Genomic DNA, 22,500 nt, shown 5'->3' on the forward strand with positions numbered 1-22,500 from the left:
TATGTACATATGTATATATATATATGTACATATGTATATGTACATATGTATATGTATATGTACATATGTATATGTATATGTACATATGTATATATATATGTACATATGTATATATATATGTATATATATATGTACATATGTATATATATATATGTATATATATATATGTATATATATATATGTATATGTACATATGTATATATGCATATGTATATATACATATGTATATATGCATATGTATATATATATATGTATATATATATATGTATATATGTATATATGTATATATATATATATATGTATATACATATGTATACATACATATGTATATATATATATGTACATATGTATATATATATATGTATATATATATATATATGTATATACATATGTATACATACATATGTATATATATATATGTACATATGTATATATATATATGTATATATATATATATATGTATATACATATGTATACATACATATGTATATATATATATATGTACATATGTATATATATATATGTACATATGTATATATATATATGTACATATGTATATATATATGTACATATGTATATATATATATACATATATATATATATATGTATATGTATATATGTGTATATATATATAATGATTGCAACGTCTTGTCAGACGAGTGCCACTCCCTCAGTCACTTTTTTTTTTTTAGACCTGCCAGCGAATTCACACATTAAAATGAAAAATCAGACGGATCACTCAAACAAAAAAAAAATCCTCCGTATTCGTGTAAAGTTACCTAAGTTTAGTATTATATATATATATATATATATATATATATATATATATATATATATATATCAGGACAAGTAGTTAATAAAACATGTTTCGAAACACTTTGAAAAAGAGTTAAAAACATATTTAATCTGGAAAGGAAACACTAAATAAATGGATGGTCCTTAATCCGCGGAGTTTCGAAGAAATACTTTCCTTCTCATCAGAGGGTAGGAATTAGCAAAATGCGGGATCGGATTTTGCATGCAGAAGTATTTGATGAAACAACAAGTAAGTCAAAGATCTTACTTGAAAACAAAAAAAGTGAAGCAGAGGGAAAATGGTGAAAAAAAAGGTGATTACACATGAATGGATAGTCTGGCGGAAGATAAATAATCCAGTGACGATAAAATCCAAATATATAACTGCAAGAAAGTTAATTGAATTTCCATTTGCACAAGTAAAATCCAAAAATCCCGTAATTGGAAGAAGATGGTCCATAATAATCCAAAGGCAGAAATCCATGAAAAAATTCACAAAAGTGTGTACAAGGAAAAAAGGAAAAAATTCCAATAATATTTATTTTATATATATATATATATATATATATATATATATATATATACTAGCTGTATCCTTCCATGTGTTGCTGTGGCTCAAATTGGCGTTCCAACATGAGAAAAAGCATGTTTCTTATAGGTTTAATTTTCCATTTTGCATGGGTACACAGTTTTTGTTGTTCCATTTTCTTAGCTGATATAGAGATTTTCCGGTGTGGTGACTCTTGAATACGTAATATATATTGTCCATGTGAAAAAACAGTCAGTGTGTAACTGTAAGGCCTACAATTATAAAGGTTGTTCCCTGTGCTTGGTTGATGGTTAGTGAAATTGCCACGGAAATCTTGCACGGATCGACCAAGAGCTGCAAGTGATTTTTTGCGTACCATTGTGCATTCATCCTTAACAATAAGTTTGCATTTCTGCAATATTTTCCCCCATATTGGATGTTTTGGAGATGTCGAACATGAGATTTTTGAAAAATTGAATGTTTTAAAGTAGAATAAATAATTCTTCTACTTGGCAGCAAGGTCGCAGGTATTCCTCATGCAGCAAGGGCTAAGGCTATGTCATTTTGTTACCAAATGGCTGCCAAAATCAATTTAATTAGAAAGGTTTTACCAGTTACTTCTGGTGCTGTTCAAGGTAGCAGTAATAATAATAACTTCTATTCTCACAGTCAGTAAATTAGGTGACAAAAAAAGGATTTATCCATGTTTTGACAATGCCTTATTCACTGTAATTAATTTAGGAGACTAAAATAGGATTAGGGATTAGAGATGGACAGATAGAGAGGAAGATATATAGATAGGAAAGAGAAAGTGAGAGGAAAATAGAGAAAGAGAAGGAGATAGAGAGATAAAGGGATTGATAGATAAACAGAGAGAGGGGGAGAGTTAGAAACAGAGAGGGATGAGACAGAGGAAAGGAGAGAGATAGAGGGAGTTAGAGAGAGAAAGGGGCTCAAAGAGAGATGAAGAGGGTGATATAGAGAGAAAGATAGATTGAGAGAGGGAAAGGGAGGGATGGATAGAGAGAGATATTAAGAGAGGAAGAGAGAGGGGGAGAGAAACAGAAGGTGAACTACACTTCACCGTTTGTTTCCTCGTCCAGTAGAGAAGAAATCTTTCGAGACTAAGGCAATTTTTATGTTTTGTTATTATCCAGAGTACCCCTTTTTTGGGGGGGGGGGGGCTAGATTTTCCTCACATTAGAAACCGATCACTTAACAAATTAATAAAAGAAAAACATATTGTAAAATTTGAATTTAACATGAAAATACTATTTTAAAAAATAGCATGATAACATAAGTGCATAAGTGCCACTTTAGGTACTCCTTGGTCGTTGAGTTCCATGGCGACCAATATAATTATTTAATGATCGCTCCCTTAGCCCCTCCCCCTAGTCAAGGCTAATGCATGCGCACGTAACATTTTTTTTATTTACTGACGTTGGCTTAAACGATTTATTGATATTTACTGACGTTGACTAAACGATTTATTGATAATTTCGTAACCCTTAAATGCATGCCGAAAGATTTAAATTGGTTCATTATTGTTGTAATGAAAAAAAAAAGTTTCATTCAACACAAAACCAAAAACACATATTAATGATAAATGATTTATTATTCTATTCATTGAAATTTACTAAAAAATGTTAAAAAAAAAGAAAGTTAATAAAAAATAGTGGTTTATGTGCTCATAAAAAACTTTTTTTTTTTTAGATTAGGTCCCCCCCCAAATCTTAAGAACATCTTCCGGAATAAACATCACTTTTGGAGGGGGGGGGGAGCTAATAAACACCATTGGGGGGATATTTAAAAAAAAAAGTCGATAAAAGTCGTCATTTAAAAAGAAATTTAAAATCAAATGTTTGTAAAAGTGAGAAATTATTAATAAATGTTTAGTAACATTTTTCGGTGCTAATGCAGAGAGTGATCTGCGCTATTTTTTAATATTTTTTAAAGCCAAATTTCTGTCCGAAAACCGATCACATAGATTTCCCCAAATCTCAGTATCCTGTATATCAAATTTCGAGTCTGTAGACTAAAAATTGACAGAATTATTGCGTAGGGAAATGTACACACACACACACACACACACACACAGACACGTTCACTTTGAAAGATATATAGGTATATATGTATATATATCTTATCTATAATATAAAGCTGAAGGTCTATGTGTGTGTGTGTGGTCACGAATAGGCTCCTATATTATAGAAAACTGATCACATAATGATAAAAGATGTTTGAAGAAATATTGTATAATAAAATTGTGGTGTTCGTTCGCACCTGACCTCCATAGAATGGAAATATGTCACAAAGTTTAACAAGTTTTTTTAATATAGATCCACAGAATATTGTGATAAGTGTTTCAGTGTGAACAGGTATGGTATAATAAATTATGGGGTTTATGTATTTTATTTTTACTTTCATCATATTTTGCTTTGGTTTTGATACCCCCAAATTCGAACTTATCTCTTTACAACCCTTCCTTTTCATAACCTATCATACTTTCATAAATCAGAGTCAATTTTTTGTAGGCTGTTTTTGAACCCAGTCAACGACGGGTACTTTTGCTAGTGTGTGTATGTAATATATATATATAAAAAAGAGAGAGAGAGAGGATATATATATATAATTGGAATTCATATATAGAGGATATATATATATATATATATATATATATATTTTTTACATGGGGGTCAACACATATCAAGGCCCGAAGGCCACTCAGGGATAAGGGTTATTGCGTGTACAGTAATCAATGAGATAGTATTGTAGTAATCATTAGTATTGCGGGTTAAGATAGAGTGTCTTACTTAAGGGGGCGGTTTGTAAGGAGTTTGTTTATGTTGGACTTGAAGACGTCCAAGTTGTAGTCAGGTGGGAAACAGGCAAGCGGCAGAGAGTTCCACTGGCGTGCAGTTCTAAGAAAGAAGCTTTTCTCATGGAATCTACGTTTGGATTTAGGCACAGGTAAAGAGTGGGGAAAATTATTGACAGTAGTTTCAGCCAGACGGGTGTTTCTCGTGAAAGATTGGCGAGGGGGGGGGGACGAGGGATTGGAGCCCAGACGAGCACCTGCCATGGAAATAACGATAAAACAAAGACAGGCTCGCTACGTCTCTTCTGTGGGAGAGAGGTTGCAGGAAAGAGAAAAGGGCATCCGCCACTAAACCACAAAATCTATTTTGTACTCTGTCAAGGCAGGACAGGCTGTTTTTATATAGAGAGAGTGAGAGTATATATATATATATATAGAGAGAGTGAGAGTATATATATAGAGAGAGAGAGAGAGTGAGAGTATATATATATATAGAGAGAGAGTGAGAGTATATATATAGAGAGAGTGAGAGAGAGTATATATATATATATAGAGAGAGTATGTATATATATAGAGTGAATATATATATATAGAGAGAGAGAGAGTATATATATATTTAGAGAGAGAGAGAGTATATATATATATAGAGAGAGAGTATATATATATATATATATAGAGAGAGTATATATATATATAGAGAGAGAGATAGAGTGAGAGTATATATATATATAGAGAGAGAGATAGAGTGAGAGTATATATATATATATATATATAGAGAGAGAGAGAGAGGGGGAGCGTGTATATATAATATAACAAAATAGAGAGAGAGGGGGAGCGTGTATATATAAATATATATATATATATAGAGAGAGAGAGAGAGAGCGTGTATATATATAGAGAGAGAAAGTGTGAGAGTATATCTATATATAGAGAGAGTGAGAGTATATATATATATAGATTGAGAGAGAGAGAGAGAGAGAGCGAGCGTATATATATATGTATATGAGAGAAAGTGTAAGAGTATATATGTATATATATACAGAGAGTGAGAGTATATATATATATATATATTGAGAGAGAGTGAGAGTATATATATATTGAGAGAGAGATGAACAAAAAAAGATTGAATTATCTCCCTTGATTTTCGCTCTTCAATAATTTATTTCCATTCATTTTTCCATAAAAACAACGCAATTTAAACCGAAATTATTTTCTGGTTCGATTTTTTATTTTTGTAAGTATTTAACTCATTTCGTTTCATTTAATTTCCATGCTCCGTTATTGTATTTTTATTTTGCTAAAGTTTGACGGAAATTTTGGGTTGTTTAAAAAGTGGAATGGAAATTTTAATTTCGTCCCGTTTAAATTGTTTTTTTATGTTTTAAAAAAAAAGTCAATATTTAATATTTTAGACGTTTTTAGGCCAAATTTAGCCTTTTTTGAAAGCAGTTCAGCCTTTTTAAATTTTACTTTTTTAAACTGTTTTTAAAAACGGCTAAATTCGCGAAATTGGCCTAAAAATGGCTATTTTTTTTTTTTTTACGACCTAACGGCTTCTGAAATACCCACCAACCTCCCCATGTTAAGAACGGCTTTGTTGAAAAAAAAAAAATTATGGCTTTTTTGTTTTTTGTTTTTTTAATAATTTCCATGCTCCATTTTTTTAAATTTTTATTTTGCTAAAATTTGACGGAAATTTAGGGTTGTTTAAAAAATGGAATGGAAATTTTAATTTCGTCCCGTTTTAATTTTTTAAAAGTTTTTTTTTGTTGTAAAATGCCAGTATTTAAATATTTGGGTTTGTTTTACTGTACACATAGATTCGAAAAAGTTGTCAAAAAACAAATATATAGCAAATAAATGTTATCAAAGGCAAGATAAATTACTTTTCTACCTAACTGGATGTATTTTTTGTGTTTTTTTTCAATGTAACATGTTTATTCAGCTCGAAAAACATAGTGTTTACCGATGTATTGGAAAATTCAAAATGGCGTCTGACTCTCTCTTTAACACGGTAAGTTTGGGAAAAGATGTTATAAATAAAAAACTGGATAAAAATATATGTTACCGTGACATAAGTTGACATATATTCGGCGGGTTTTTAATAATATTTTGTCTCGTTTTTTATTTATAACACCTTTTCCCAAACTTACGGTGTTAAAGAGAGAGTGAGGCGCCATCTCGAATTTTCCAATACATCGGTAAACACTGTATGTTTTTCGAGCTGAAAAAACATGTTACATTGAATAAAAACACGAAAAATGTATCCAGTTTAATAGAAAAGTAACTTATCTTAAATAAAAGGCCAAATTTCGTGAATTTAGCCTTTTTGGAAAGAAGTTTAGTAAAATTTGACCTAAAAAATGTTTTTTTTTGTTTAATATATATATATATATATATTTTTATATACATGCTTTTTTTTCTCTCTTTTTGCTCAACATACACCTCTAAATACCCGGGCAACGCCGGGCTGAAATGCTAGTTTACTAGAAAGTTGCATTAGATCTGAGCAACCCTACAAATATTTAAATATTGACTTAAAACTTTTGGTAAATTCTTTAACTACAAGAACCGCCCCCCCCCCGCTCCCCACCCAATGTAAACAGAATTTTTTGTGAAAAATCAAACGGTTCTTCTGCTCAATGTATGTCGGCGCATTACTTACGGAAAAAGGGTAAATTAAACTGCAGAAGCAACTGTTAAAAAAAAAAAAACTATAAAAGTTTGGCACTTGTACAGTTTAATGAAGACATTAAAAAATGAAAATATCGAAAAAAACAAACTTATATTGTACGTATCCGTTATGGACTGAAGTTCTCAGAAAAAAAAAACATAGATTCGAAAAAGGTGGGGAGGTTGGAGGTGTTTATTTGGAAAAGTCGTTCTTAACATGGGCTGATTGGAGGTGTTTTTTCTGATATAACCTTAACTCCCTCTGTTGTCCGAGGGCCGGGCCGCATCCGTCGCTATCCTGCTTCACGGGAGGATACTTGTGATATACTTCTGGCCGTGTTCGTCGCTCCCAGCTCACAGGAGCATAGATTCAACCTAGCAGGGCTACATTCTTACTTGTCTAGTGGTGGACCCCTCACGGGTGACCAGACTCTCACTGGTCACTAGAAAATATCTTTCTGCTGCTCAGGGCACGCGAAATATGCATGACCCTAAGTCCGTGTGGCAACATTGTCGATTTCGGCCGTCACTCTGGCTTCATGCTGAATCCAGTCTATTTCTTTCATCATCTGGCGTCAGGGCATACCTGAAATAAACTGCAGGGTTTGTATTACTGTACACATAGATTCGAAAAAGTTGTCAAAAAACAAATATAGAACAAATTCAAAATGGCGCCCGACTCTCTCTTTAACACGGTAAGTTCGGAAAAAGATGTAATAAATAATAAACTAGACAAAATACTGTTAGAAATTCGCTCAATATATGTTACCGTGACATAAGTTGACATGTATTCGGTTGTTTTCTAACAGTATTTTGTCTAGTTTATTATTTATAATACCTTTTCCCAAACGTACCCTCTCCGAGAGACAGTGGGCTGCCATTTTGAATTTTCCAATACATCGGTAAACATTGCATGTTTTTCGAGCTGAATAAACATGTTACACTGAATGAAAACACGTGAATTATATCCAGTTAGGTAGAAAAATAACTTATCTTGCCTTTGATAACATTTATTTGTTCTTTATTTGTTTTTTGACAACTTTTTCGAATCTATGTGTACAGTAATACAAACCCAAACTGCATCTTCATTCAGACCGGCAATCGAGAAAGAAAGAAAAACTCTGGTTCATTTTCATAAAAACCAACAGAATAATTATTCATAAATCGTTCTACACTTGTTTAAAAGTCGAGTTCTTTGATCCGAGCTTCATGATGCAGGTTGTATAACTTAAGTTCCTCTAATTAATTTCCCAGCTAAGAACAAGAGCTTTTCAAATTAGCTTTTATGAGGGTCCCCCCCCCACCTCCAGGCGGGGTGAGAGCGATGTGGACGCCTCGATGCCAGCCAGTAAAAGGACCCTAACTCTAAAAAGCCAATCGTTTTTATAAAACTGGCCTCTTCTCCCCTCTCTCATATTGAAGATTACTTTTCCTTTTTTTTCTCTGAACCTCTTTTTTTCTCTTTCCCATTATCTTATTCTTTTTCTTCTATCGTGAACTCCTTTCTCTATCCCCTTATTTTATTCTTTTCATTTTCTATTTTCTTGTGACCCTCTTCTTCCTCTTTCATGACCATATCTCTCCCTAGGTTCAATTTATTTATTTATCTGTCCAACTAACTTATCACTGGCTTGGTGGTCTGGTAGTTAAATACAACAGGTGGACCCAAATGACAACATCTCCCAGACACCAAAGCAGACCTTTTGAACCCAAGTCATTGTACCTGTCTCACTCAATTAGTAGTTAAAATTCATTTTTACCAAATCCAACTAGAAAGACAATCTCTTGTTCCACGAATCCTATTATCAGATTTTATATTTTCTTTTCATTGAAAAAGATGCTATTTCTTCTCTGGTGGACAGAAATCTCATAAACATCTGTTTTCCCTTGACCAAGTGTAAGCATGGCCCTCCCCTGACCATACCTCATCCTCTCCCATCTTCATCTAGCTGAATAGAATACCTGGCACTACCTGGGATCCCGTTACACTGAAAGCTGTTCTTAGGTTGTTGTCTATTTCGAAAGCCATTCTTAACATGGGATTGTTGGGGGGGGGGTCTATTCTGAAAGCTATTCTTAACATGGGAAGGTTGGGTTTCTATTCAGAAATCCGTTCTTAACATGAGGAGGTTGGGGGGGGAATTATTTTGAAAGGCATTTTATTATTCTCAACCTCCCCATGTTAAGAATGGTTTCTGGAATAAACAGGTTGGACAACCAGTGCACATTGACCAAATTTTCTTGAAATTGAATTCTTGAAAGTAATTTTTTTTTGTTAAATTAGCCAGAAATAATGTCGAAAAAAATGTTTGAATTTTGTAGAATTAACTTTAAAGTTGGTCTGCACCTGCCTACTGAATCATTTTCTGGGAGATCATTGATGTAGATCAGGAAGAGAGTTGGGCCCAGGATTAGTACTGTGAGCTTCTGATTTTTTCCCATCACCTACTACTCTTATGAACCTATCAGAGAGAAATGATTTAATAATTGAGAAGATATTTCCAGCTATATCATAGCTGGATATCTTATGAGGTAGACCTTTATGCCATACCCTATCAAAGGCCTTTGATATGTCGAGCAATTGCCCTGGAAAGGAAAGCTTTGTCGAGAGATTGACAAATCCTATGAGATATAACCGTTAGCACATCTGTTGTAGATCTAGCAGGACGGAAACCATATTGCATGTCACTAAGAAGGTTATTTTTGCTGAGATGGTTGGCTACTTCTTTATTTAACACAGATTCCAGCAACTTACTCAAGATATACAGCGTTTCTAATCTTATTTTCCACTTCGCTAATGTTGTTCTTATTTACAGGAAAAGGGGACAACCTTTTCTTGTAACTCTGCTCTATTTTTGTTAAGGGTGGAAAAATGTTTGAATTTTGTAGAATTAAATTTAAAGTTGGTCTGCACCTGCCCATTAAAACCATTTCATTGAAACAACAAAAAAGCCAAGTACGTCCAAGGATGGAGTACTGCTGCCACATCTGGGCAGGAGCTGCTAAAAACAGCCTATCCTGCCTGGACAGAGTTCAAAATAGACCTCGTGGCTTAGTGGGCGATGCCCTTTTCTCTTCCTTGCAACCTTTCTCCCAGAGAAGGGACATTGCAAGCCTGTCGTTTTATCGTTATTTCCATCAGATTTTATATTTTCTTTTCATTGAAAAAGATACTATTTCTTCTCTGCATGCCCCCTCTCCCTAACCATACCTCATCCCATCTTCATCTAGCTGTATAGGATACCTGGCACTGCCTGGGATCTCGTTACACTATTTATTAATTTTATTTATTGTGGACTGACGAAGGCCAGAGGAATAGTTGTCCGAAACTTCGTGAAACAACAACTAAGAAAGATGAGGATAATAGTCTTGATTGGTTGTTTAGCACAGCCGTTGGTTATAAAAATTATTGGCGAATCCATTCGTCTCATACCCCCCCCCCATCACAAGTCAAAAACTTTTTACAAGATGAGTATTATTTATTAATTTTCTTTTCTTTTCTTAGTTGTTTCATGAGAATGCAGTTAGGAGATTCGGAGTTCCTATCCTGTCACGATTTCTTGTAACTCGTATATTCTGCTCTATTTTTTTCTTTTTATCGTTGCAGTGTTTACGACAAGAGAAGAATATAAAATTACAACGCATCCTGTTAAGGGTGGAAAGCCAACCTGTTCCCGTCGGATGTCAGGGGTTATTAAATATTCCAAAGCTCCGGTCTATACTTGAAGATTTGAATCCTGAAACGTCGGAAAGAGCAAGTTCGATCCTGGATAATATCGAGACCTATCAAAAGGTAATTGAAACGATAAAATTTTTTTTTTTTATTATTAACTTCTGATTAATATTTAGTTTTAAAATTTGCAAATGAAGAAACGATTTGCGGCCATGTTTAGTGATACCTCTTCTTTTGTCGTAAATTGAGGTCATCTCTATATATATAAAATGCAAAATGTATGTCCGGCAAAACCTATCTAAGAACACTGCCAGACATATAAATTAGCTTTGTGTGAAATTTGCAAAGGATAGACATATATACATACTAGCAGTTCAACCCAGCTTTGCTCGGGTCCTATGTACTGTTCATAACTTAATGTGCATATATATGTATGAAAAAATGATTAATAAAACATGTTAAAAGACATCTTGAAAATTGCTAATTCCTGCCCTCTGATGAGAAAGAGAGTATTTCTTCGAAACTCCGCGGATTAAGGATTAACCACTTATCTTGTGCTTCCTTTTTTAAAATTAAATATGTTTTTAACTCTTTTTCAAGATGTCTTTTAACATGTTTTATTAATCATTTGTAATATCGAGACCTATCAAAAGGTAATTGAAACGATAAAATTTTTTTTTTTATTATTAACGTCTGATTAATATTTAGTTTTAAAATTTGCAAATGAAGAAATGATTTGCGGCCATGTTTATTGATACCTCTTCTTTTGTCGTAAATTGAGGTCATCTCTATATATATAAAAGGCAAAATGTATGTCCGGCAAAGACTTTTTTAGGGGGTTCGGGATTCTCTGTCGGGTTAAAACTGTTTATATAACCCCTAGATCATAAAGTGTTTGATTTGCGAACGCGCGTCACATCTAGATTTATTTACGTCGACTTTTGCATAATTCTTGCTGATTTGGCGTCTGGGTGAGGCTCCGTGTTTTGACAAGCTTCTGGGCTTGACCTTTACTCCTGATCTGAAATGGAACACGTACATAAAGTCTGTTGCCAAGGTCGCTGGAAAGATGGTGGGATCCTTCTACCGCTCCAGAAGATATCTCACTACTGATGCAATTCTCTATCTATATAAAAGCCAAGTACGTCCAAGGATGGAATACTGTTGCCATATCTGGGCAGGAGCTGCTAAAAACAGCCTATCCTGCCTTGACAGAGTACAAAATAGACTTCGTGGCTTAGTGGGGGATGCCCTTTTCTCTACCCTGCAACCTCTCTCCCACCGAAGAGACGTTGCGAGCCTATCCTTGTTCTATCGTTATTTCCATGGCAGGTGGTCGTCTGAGCTCCAATCTCTGGTCCCCCCTCGCCAATCTTTCACGAAAAACACCCGTCTAGCTGAATCCACTGTGAAAAATTTCCCCCACTCTATATCTGTGCCTAAATCAAAACGCGGATTCCATGAACAAAGCTTCTTTTTTAGAACTGCACGCCTGTGGAACTCTGTTCAGTCTGCCTGCTTCCCTCTGGACTACAACTTGGATGTCTTCAAGTTCAATGTTAACAAATTCCCTTAAGTAAACACTTCATCAAATCTCCACACTAACGTAATGTACTTGCAACAACCCTTATCCCTGAGTGGCTTCCGGGCCTTGATAAGTGGTGATCACTGTGTAAAAAAAAAAAAGAAAAACTTAATCCAAAGTGAAAGAAAACCATTTTTTGATCATTTTTGTGAGGGGAACCCCCTTATATCAGACAATCACGATTCAATTTGGACGATCCCCTTCAAATGGGGAGCTGGTTTTTCCCCTCCCAACATCTTGGGGAAACAAAACTAGCCAAACAAACCCAAAAAAGTGCCTCACAGTAAAAATTAACTGCGGTATTTCTTTTTAACCTCATTAAATACGCGCACCTGTCAATTCAGTTTTTAATGCTTAAATAAATTCAAACGTCTTTCTGTTACTCTCCCTTTAAAATCGGATTTTTTCAATTTTCGATACTTATCGGATGAATTTCTGTACAAAACCTTTTAAGAACACTGCCAGACATGTAAATTAGCTTTTTCGAAACCTATGAGGAAGAAACTTACACACACACATATACACACACACAGACATACACAGACACATACACACATATGATGGTAGACATATATACATACTAGCAGTTCAACCTAGCTTTGCTCTGGCTCTATGTACTGTTCCTAACTTAATCTCCATATATATATATATATATATATATATATATATATATATATATATACGACAAAATCACATTGACACACTGGTTGTCTCCATATCACTGAAGTTAAGCAATGTTGATCTGGGCCAGTACCAGATGGGTGTCCATTTGGGATGCTTATGATTAAACCTATGAGGAAGAAACTCACACACACACATATACACACACATACACACACACATAGTAATCTTATATGATGGTAGACATATATACATACTAGCAGTTCAACCCAGCTTTGCTCGGGCTCTATGTACTGTTCCTAACTTAATCTGCATATATATATATATATATATATATATATATATATATATATATATAATTTAAAGGAGATTAGAATAATAGTCTAAAGAGCTAAGTGTATTTTAATGTAATAGTGAAATTACTAGTTTAATTAAAATACAGGAAATGCTCGTTGTAATTTAGATATATAATAAGCTCGATAGTTAAATGTCCTAGAGCTAATTCAATATTAAGTAATGTGATTTATAATTTAAAATTTAAAAATTAAAAAAAATTTTTTTTTAAATTTAAAAATCAAATTTTAATTAAATTAAAAATCAGTTTCATAAGAAGGAACAACAACAAAGTCAATTATCTGTACGATCGTTTCGGAAATCCGTGCTTTTTATTTGTGGTATACATGAAGTCACGTAGAACAATTATACATAGTATAATATATATATCTTTTCATCCTTATGTAGTTAAATTCTGTTTTAAAATTGAATTCTTTTTCGAGATCGGCTTATACAAGTGCTAAGTGTATTTCTATTTAACAATTTTAGTTAAGGCCTTTATTTTATTTTATTTTTTTTGTTCATCCATATATATATATATATATATATATATATATATATATATATATATTTGGTCTTCCGTAGTTTGCTTTTTATCAAGTACAAATGTAAACAGTTATCAAATCAACTCGAAGTAACTGGTTGCCTATATGAATAAGTGGAATTATTTGAAATAAATCTTAGTTAGACAAGAAATAAACAAATTAATTCTTTCAAAAACCTTTTCTTTTTTTTTTTTTTAAATATTTATATACGTTTTTTTGTGCAAAACAAAAAACGCCAATTGTTAACTTTGGGGGAAAATTTAATTAAAAATAGTAGAAAAAGTTTTACATTATTCTGCTTTCTATATGATAAAATTCAGGGTTTTATCTTTCTGGAAAAAAAAAAATTACTCAGAAATAATGGATTTTAATAAATGCAATTTCGGTTTAAAAAACAACAACTTGATTTTTCGGCTATTTTTGGCAGTGCCTAATATATATATATCTTTTCATCCTTATGTAGTTAAATTCTGTTTTAAAATTGAAGACTTTTTCGAGATCGGCTTATGCAAATCGGATTATGTAGGTGCTAAGTCTGCGATAGGTTAAAGTTAATTTTTTTTTTCATCCGGGAATTTAAACGGCTTTTTTTATTTTTATTTTTGCATTTTTTTATTCAAAGCTTCTTTAGATTATATATATATATATATATATATATATATATATATATATATATATATATATATGCAAAATTCTTTATATATTGGGTTTTTAGATATGTACGGCTAGGTTTCCTTCCTCGTATTTATTTGCTTTTCTGGTACCTAACGTACTTAAGCTTTTATGCATTTTAAGCTTTTCTCTTGTCATCCTTATGTAGTTGGTCATGGAGCCACCCCTTAATTGCCAGCGCTCCCAGGTCCACTCTGATCCGGAGTGGTAGTACCTGTTAGGGTCCCAACTATGGGTTAAATAGAAACCGACTTCAAAAAAACAAAAACAAATATATTCTTTTAGAAAAAGGCAAAATGTATGTCCGGCAAAGACTTTTTTAGGGGGTTCGGGGTTCTCCGTCGGGTTACTATGTCTTAAAACTGTTTATACAACCCCTAGATCATAAAGTGTTCGATTTGCGAACGCGCGTCGCGTCTAGATTTATTTACGTCGACTTTTACATAATTCTTGCTATTTCTCGTGTTGATTTGGCTTTTTCGTATAATTGTGATGGATGGCTCTCGTCTGGGTGAGGCCTCGTGTTTTGACAAGCTTCTGGGTTTGACCTTTACTCCTGATCTGAAATGGAACACGTACATTAAGTCTGTTGCCAAGGTCGCTGGAAAGATGGTGGGATCCTTCTATCGCTCCAGAAGATATCTGACCTGGAGTGGTATTACCTGTTAGGGTCCCAACTATGGTTTAAATAGAAACCGACTTCAAAAAAACAAAAACAAATATATATATATTTCATAGCAGCCATCCTATATTCTATCATTATATGTAATCAGTTTTTCTATAATAGTCAACCATATTTGTGACCAGACACACACACACACAGACGTTCAGCTTTATATTATATATATAAATCTCCACACTAAAGTAATGTACTTGCAATAACCCTTATGCCGGAGTGGCTTCCGGGCCTTGAATAGTGGTGACCACTGTGTAAAAAAAAAAAAAAATGGCGAATCCTGTGATTTTTAGAGAACAATTTTTTAAAAAGAATGTATTTGTTTTTTTTTTTTGAAGTCAGTTTCTATTTAACCATCTTTTAAAAGACGTCAAAAATAAACCTAACATTTTTTTTAAGTAAGCAGATGTATCTTTTAATGGTTCGCCTTCTAAAAGTTGTATCGTCATCAAATCCAAATGAATTCATTTATATATGGATGGAAAAAAAAACTACATAAGCATTGGTTGATTGTTTTTTTGTTTTATGGCATATCAACCCTTTTCAGGTTATTTAACGCCGAATCCAGTGATTTTTGGAGAACAATTTTTTTAAAAAGAATATATATTTTTTTTTTTTTGAAGTCGGTTTCTATTCAACCCATAGTTGGGACCCTAACAGGCACTACCACTCCAGGTCAGAGTGCCCCTTTTGTCCTTCTTTTGAAGAGGTGGTTTTCCCTTACATTAAAACAACCTTGTGTCACTTTTGGCATTTATTTGAAAAATTTTGTTTCTATAGCCTACCCCTAGTAATAAGCCTAAACTCTTAGCCCGCTAGTTCATCTCGCACGGCTGTTTTGCTATCTCGCGATGTACTTAGATGGTTTATATATATATATATATATATATATATATATAAATGTGTGTGTGTGTGTGTGTGTGTGTATAAATCTTGTATATTGATAATCATATTGACTTTTTCGATTTATATTCATTTGCTTCCCCACGAAAAGCAAAATGTGACACAAGGTTGTTTTAATGTAAGGGAAAACCATCTCTTCAACAGAAGGACAAAAGGGGCACTCTGACCTGGAGTGGTAGTGCCTGTTAGGGTCCCAACTATGGGTTGAATAGAAACCGACTTTAAAAGAAAAAAAAAAAAAATTCTTTTTAAAAAAAATTGTTCTCCAAAAATCACTGGATTCGGCGTTAAATAACCCGAAAAGGGTTGATATGCAGTAAAACAAAAAACAATCAACCAATGTTTATGTAGTTTTTTTTTTCCATCCATATATAAATGAATTCATTTGGATTTGACGACGATGCAACTTTTAGAAGGCGAACCATTAATAGATACATCTGCTTACTTAAAAAAAATGCTACGTTTATTTTGAGGAGGTTGGGGGTGTTTATTCTGAAAGCCGTTCTTAACATGGAGAGGTTGGGGGTGTTTATTCCGAAAGCCGTTCTTAACATGGAGAGGTTGGTGGTATTTATTCTGAAAGCCGTTCTTACTATGGGCAGTTGGGGGGAGGGGGGTGTTTTATTTAAGAAGCCTTTATTTTAGCACGGGGAGGTTGAAAAGTGAAAGAACTGATGTGCCTTGTTAACACGGGGAGGTTGGGGGTATTTATTCTGAAAGCCGTTCTTAATATGGGGGAGGTCGGGGGTGGGGGGGTTATTTAAGAAGCCTTTTTTTAGCACAGGGAGGTTGAAAAGTGAAAGAACTTTTATTCCCCTCGACGTACCACAAACCCGAGGAGCAGCAAAACCCCACAGTAGAAATCCCTAGAATGTAAGAAAGCCTTCTTTGGAATTTACCTTCCGCGTTCCTGTTTCCCCCCAGACTGTACTGACATGCAGAAGTTCAAGTGTTATGTGAACGGACATCCTGCTGCTCAACTCCCTACATGTTTTTCTGCCATTCTGTACAGTTTTAAATAAATAGATTATATATATATATATATATATATATATATATATATATAAAATGCTAGGTTATTTATGGTGTTATATATATATATATATATATATATACATATATAAAGAAAAACAAAACACCCAATATTTTTGCTGATGAGGAGACTTTGTTTAAAAAAACTAAATGATAAAATTATTGTCCAAGACTTATTGTCTATCTCAATAAAAACATAGTTTCCGAAAAGATCGTACAATTTATTGATTTGTTTGTTCTTCATTGTGAAATGCCCCTGTTGGTGGGGCATTAGAATACGCCGACTGCCCTCCTGCAGAGGGTAAAAGTCCCTCAATGGGGGTCCTGGATATGACCTTAAACTATATCCGATGGTGAGGCCCCACCTTGAGGGCTTTGGGGAGTGTGGAGCCACCCTTTAATTGCCATTGCTCCCAGGTCCATTAAAAAAATTGTTCTTCAAAATCACTGGATTCGGCATTAAATTATCGTAAAAGGGTTGATATGCCGTAAAACAAAAACAACCAACCGATTTTTAATTTTAAATTATCAATCATCTTATTCAATATATATATATATATATATATATATATATATATTAAAAAGTTTGATAACCTATATCTAAAATTTCCAGTGCTTAAACCCAAAATTGGCAGAGAAGTTCGGTAGAGTCTGCAAAGGTCAACTCTTTCAACCTTGAACTCTTGGCAGTCAAATTTTCGCCCAGAAACTGATTAAAAAGCTTGCTGCATGTCTGAATACCCTTTATATAAAATTTCAAATGTTTAGACCCAAAATTGGCTGCATAGTTTGCTAGAGACCTCAAAGGTCAAATCTTTTGAACTTTGACCTCTTGGCAGAGATATTTTCGGCCAAAAACCAATTAAAAAGTTGCCCTATGTCTCAAATGTTTAGACCTAAAATTGGCTAGGAGGTAAAATTTATGTTTAACTTTGACTCCTTAACATTTTTTTATTTTACATGGAGGTCACCACTTATCAAGGCCCGGAAGCCACTCGGGGATAAACGTTATTGCGTGTACAGTAATCAATGGGATAATATTGTAGTAATCGTTAGTAATGAAAGATTTGATAAATTGTCTTACTTAATGGGGGCGGTTTATCAGGAATTTGTTTATGTTGGACTTGAAGACATCCAAGTTGTAGTCAGATGGGAAACAGGCAAACGGAAGAGAGTTCCACAGGCGTGCATTTCTAAGAAAGAATCTTTGTTCATGGAATCTACGTTTTGATTTAGGCACAGATGAAGAGTAGGGAAAATTATTGACAATGGTTTCAGCTAGACGGGTGTTTTTGTGAAAGATTGGCGAGGGGGGACGAGAGATTGGAGCTCAGACGAGTGCTTGCCATGGAAATAACGATAAAACAACGACAGGCTCGCAACATCTCTCCTCTGGAAGAGAGGTTGCAGGGAAGAGAAAAGGGCATCCCCCACTAAGCCACGAAGTCTATTTTGTACTCTGTCAAAGCAGGATAGGCTGTTTTTAGCAGCTCCTGTACAGATGTGGCAGTAGTACTCCATCCTTGGATGTACTTGGCTTTTCCCAGAAGCTTGTCAAAACATGGAACCTCCCCAAGACGAGAGCCATCCATTTCAATTGATGCCAGATGGGGATCAGAACGTTGATGATATAAAGATAGGAGCTTGGTTTTAGATGCATTAAAAGTAACCAGCCACTTCTCCCCCCATTGTACCACGTGCTCAAGATCAGAGGAGAGAGAATTAGAGAGAACTTTGTCATTTACGGCCTTAGATGTGTTCCCGTAGATGGTCGTGTCATCAGCATAGATGTCAACGAATGATTTAAGTATGTGTTTTGTGAGATCATTGATGTAGATAAGGAAGAGAGTGTGCCCCTGGATGAACCCCTGAGGGACTCCAGCATTAGTACTGTGGGCCTCTGATTTATTGTTTTGTCTCAAATTAAATGAAAATGTTTGATCCATGTCCAAGTAACCTACATCTAAAATTTCAATTGTTTAGACCCAAAATTGGTGGAGGAGTTTGGTAGAGTTTTCAGAGGTCAAATCGTTGAACGTTGACCCCTGGACAGCCAAATTTCTGGCCAAAAATCGATTAAAAGGATTTTCCCAAATCTCAGTACCCCTTATGTCAAATCTCGAGTCTTTAGACTGAAATTTGACAGAGTTATTTGTTAGGGAAATGTATACACACCCACACACACACTAACAATTTCACTTATATATATATACACTCTTTATTTGTTTTTACATAAGCAGTAATATGTTGTTACACAGCCATGAGCATGTTTCGGTCAGCTAGTTACTAGTAACTAGAGACCTCTTCAGTTGATGCAGCTTATACGAAAGCAAAGTTTACAATGAAAATATTAGGTCTTCCTCGTCACAGGAATATCAGGAGGTTCCGTTAAAAATACCAAAGTAGAGCAGGGTATACTCTTTTTTTGTTTTTACATTCAAGTTTAATTATCGTTATCACAATTAGAGTATATGATTATATCTAAGCATGGAGATAAATTAACTATATACATTTTGAGGTTTAATTCTTATTGCTTTACAACTTTAAACATACGCAACACATATGTTATGCAGACGTTTTTTTAACTTTAAAATTTTTGTTTCTTGTTGTAGAACAACCAAACGCCGATTGTGGACATGAGCTGTCTCTTAATGGCAGCCCAAAGGTCAATGTCTGCAGGAGGTAATATCGCTGATATGCTCTCTACCGTAGAAAACAAAAACACTTGCGGAAATAATAACGAGATGTATTCTGCTCTGCAGGGTATTTGCGGTCAAGTGACGAATTTACGACCTGGGTAAGTAGAAGTGAACTGTAAGAATTTGGTTATAGTCAGCTAATGTACTTCCTCCCTTCCGGTGTGGCTGCTACCGGAAGCGGTGACAAGGCAAATCACTTCCTTCGCTATTTTTCTCTCATGCTGTAATTTTTTTTTTTTTAATGTTTTTCCGTTCTTTTTTCTTTAATAATCATGCAAGTTTTTCCAGCCTTTTTTTTTTTTTTGCACATGGTATTTGGTTATATTCTCTCTCTTAGCTCTGTTTAACCCATCATCATTAGGGACACTAACTTCTGCTAAGGTTGTTTCTTTCTCCTTATTGTCCCATATCACTATGTCAGGTTTTATAGCTCCATTTTCTAGGTATGTAGCTGTAGCGATTGCATAATTATAGTGAATGGTGTATGACTTATTTCCAACTGTTGTTTTTTTTTTTACACGGTGATCACCACTTACCAAGGCCCGGAAGCCACTCAGGGATAAGTTTTCCCAGCCTTTTTATTTTTTTTTTTTACATACCCTGAAAATAACGATAAAGCAGAGACAAGCTCGCAACATCTCTTCTGTGAGATAGAAGTTGCAGTGAAGAGAAAAGGACATCTCCTACGAGGCTACAAAGTCTATTTTGAACTCTATCAAGGCAGGACAAGTCCTTTCTGCCGAGATGTGACAACAGTATTCCATCCTTGGACGTATCTGGCTTGACTAAGGGTAAAAAAAAAAGAAAAAAATGGTAAACCAGTGTAGTATAAACATCTTCAACCCTCCCCATGTTAAGAACGACAATAAATGCACAGTTTGATGTCAGTGTGGGAACTGTACACACAATTATTCGTGAGGACCTTTTTTTTTTTTTTACACAGTGATCACCACTTTACAACACCCGACAAGCAGCTAAATCCCACCCCTCCACAGTAAAGATCCCTAAATATAAGAAAGCCTTTTTTTTTACACAGTGATCACCACTTATCAAGGCCGGAAGCCACTCAGGGGTAAGGGTTATTGCAAGTACATTACGTTAGTGTGGAGATTTGATGAAGTGTTTACTTAAGGAGGCGATTCATTAGTAATTTGTTAACGTTGGACTTGAAGACATCCAATACTTTTGCTGATGAGGAGACTTTGGGTAATCGTGAAGAAAGAGAGATACCTGTTTCCTCCGTTTGACTATAGGTGAACGTAAGAACTTTTTTTTGTTTTTACACAGTGATCACCACTTATCAAGGTCCGGAAGCCACTCAGGGATAAGGGTTATTGCAAGTACATTATGTTAGTGTGGAGATTTGATGGCGTGTTTACTTTAGGGGGCGGTTCATCAGGAACTTGTTAACGTTGGACTTGAAGACATCCAAGTTGTAGTCCGGTGGGAAGCAGGCAGACGGAACAGAGTTCCACAGGCGTGCAGTTCTAAGAAAGAAGCTTTGTTCATGGAATCCACGTTTTGATTTAGGCACAGATAAAGAGTGGGGGAAATTTTTCACAGTGGATTCAGCTAGACGGGTGTTTTTCGTGAAAGATTGGCGAGGGGGGACCAGAGATTGGAGTTCAGACGAGCACCTGCCATGGAAATAACGATAAAACAAGGATAGGCTCACAACGTCTCTTCTGTGGGAGAGAGGTTGCAGGGTAGAGAAAAGGGCATCTCCACTAAGCCACGAAGTCTATTTTGTACTTTTTTTTTACATGGAGGTCACCACTTATCAAGGCCCGAAGGCCACTGGAGGATAAGGGTTATTGCGTGTACAATAATCAATGAGATAGTATTGTAGTATTAGAGGTCTTAATAGTGTCTTACTTAAGGGGGCGGTTTGTCAGGAGTTTGTTTATGTTGGACTTGAAGACGTCCAAGTTGTAGTCAGGTGGGAAACAGGCAAGCGGCAGAGAGTTCCACTGGCGTGCAGTTCTAAGAAAGAAGCTTTGCAACATCTCTTCTGTGGGAGAGAGGTTCCAGCGACCTTGGCAACAGACTTGATGTACGTGTTCTATGTTTTGACAAGCTTCTGGGCTTGTTCTTTACTCCTGATCTGAAAAGTGCTCGTCTGAACTCCAATCTCTGGTCCTCCCTCGCCTGCCCAGATATGGCAACAGTATTCCATCCTTATTTTAGTTAAGGATTATTGTAATTAGTTTTATTTGTTTTTAATGCTTTTTATGCTATTTATTTATCTCCTAAGATAATAATTTAATAATTCCCCTTTATTGACTGAGGACAAATTAATTTAAGTGTAGCATTAGAACTTGGATCATGGCGTTAGTGATTGGACTAGATTTTTTCCTAGTTAAAGGGAGGCGACTCTTCTCAGCCTAGTTATTTTATGAGTGTATATAATTCTTTAATTGAAAGCCACGTTTTATTTCTGAAGATGAAAAGTAGCTGTTCTGTACAGGTTCTAGACTTTAAAATTTTGCAGGCAGAAGAATGTGCCTTAGTATAAAAGGGTTTCCTTCATTGGCTAAGGACAAATTAACTGAAGTGTAGTATTAGAACAGATACTACACTTGGATCTTTGCGTTAATGGGCTACAATTTTTCAGTACAAATTCAGTTATTTTGTGAGCTGTACAAATTCTGGAGATAAAGAAATTTTAATGGATAGCTGTTTTCTAACCCACGGGTCCTTGCGGATAATACTAGTCCGAATTTTCTGGAGTCGTAAACCTATTTTTACTTCTAGTCGTAAATATCATTATTTATTACTAATTATATATTAATGTATATCTACGTGCTTGTATATATTAATGTTTTTATTTATTACTTTATTTTATTAATTTTTGTACTTATTATCTATTATTTATAATTACTGGTTTCCTTTTTCCTTCCAGATATGGGATTTTTCAATCTCTTCATGTAATACGGCTAAGTAATT

The 22,500-nt window shown here is 34.6% G+C and overlaps 2 protein-coding genes across 3 annotated transcripts in view; one reads left to right on the forward strand and one right to left on the reverse strand.

The window, feature by feature from the left end:
* The window catches only part of LOC145271258 (beta-lactamase domain-containing protein 2-like), a 376,845-nt gene that overhangs the window by 283,735 nt on the left and 70,610 nt on the right, over positions 1 to 22,500 (reverse strand). The window lies entirely within an intron of this gene.
* LOC145271260 (uncharacterized) overlaps positions 1 to 22,500 on the forward strand; it is a 48,460-nt gene that overhangs the window by 24,362 nt on the left and 1,598 nt on the right. Inside the window, exons 4-5 of the mRNA XM_080126821.1 lie at positions 10,423 to 10,608; positions 19,468 to 19,652. Coding sequence (XP_079982947.1) covers positions 10,423 to 10,608; positions 19,468 to 19,652 — 371 coding nt within the window. The remainder of the gene's footprint in view (positions 1 to 10,422; positions 10,609 to 19,467; positions 19,653 to 22,500) is intronic.

The sequence above is a fragment of the Euprymna scolopes genome, chromosome 46, assembly GCF_053919585.1.
Source record: "Euprymna scolopes isolate OS-2025 chromosome 46, ASM5391958v1, whole genome shotgun sequence".
NCBI lineage: Eukaryota > Metazoa > Mollusca > Cephalopoda > Sepiida > Sepiolidae > Euprymna > Euprymna scolopes.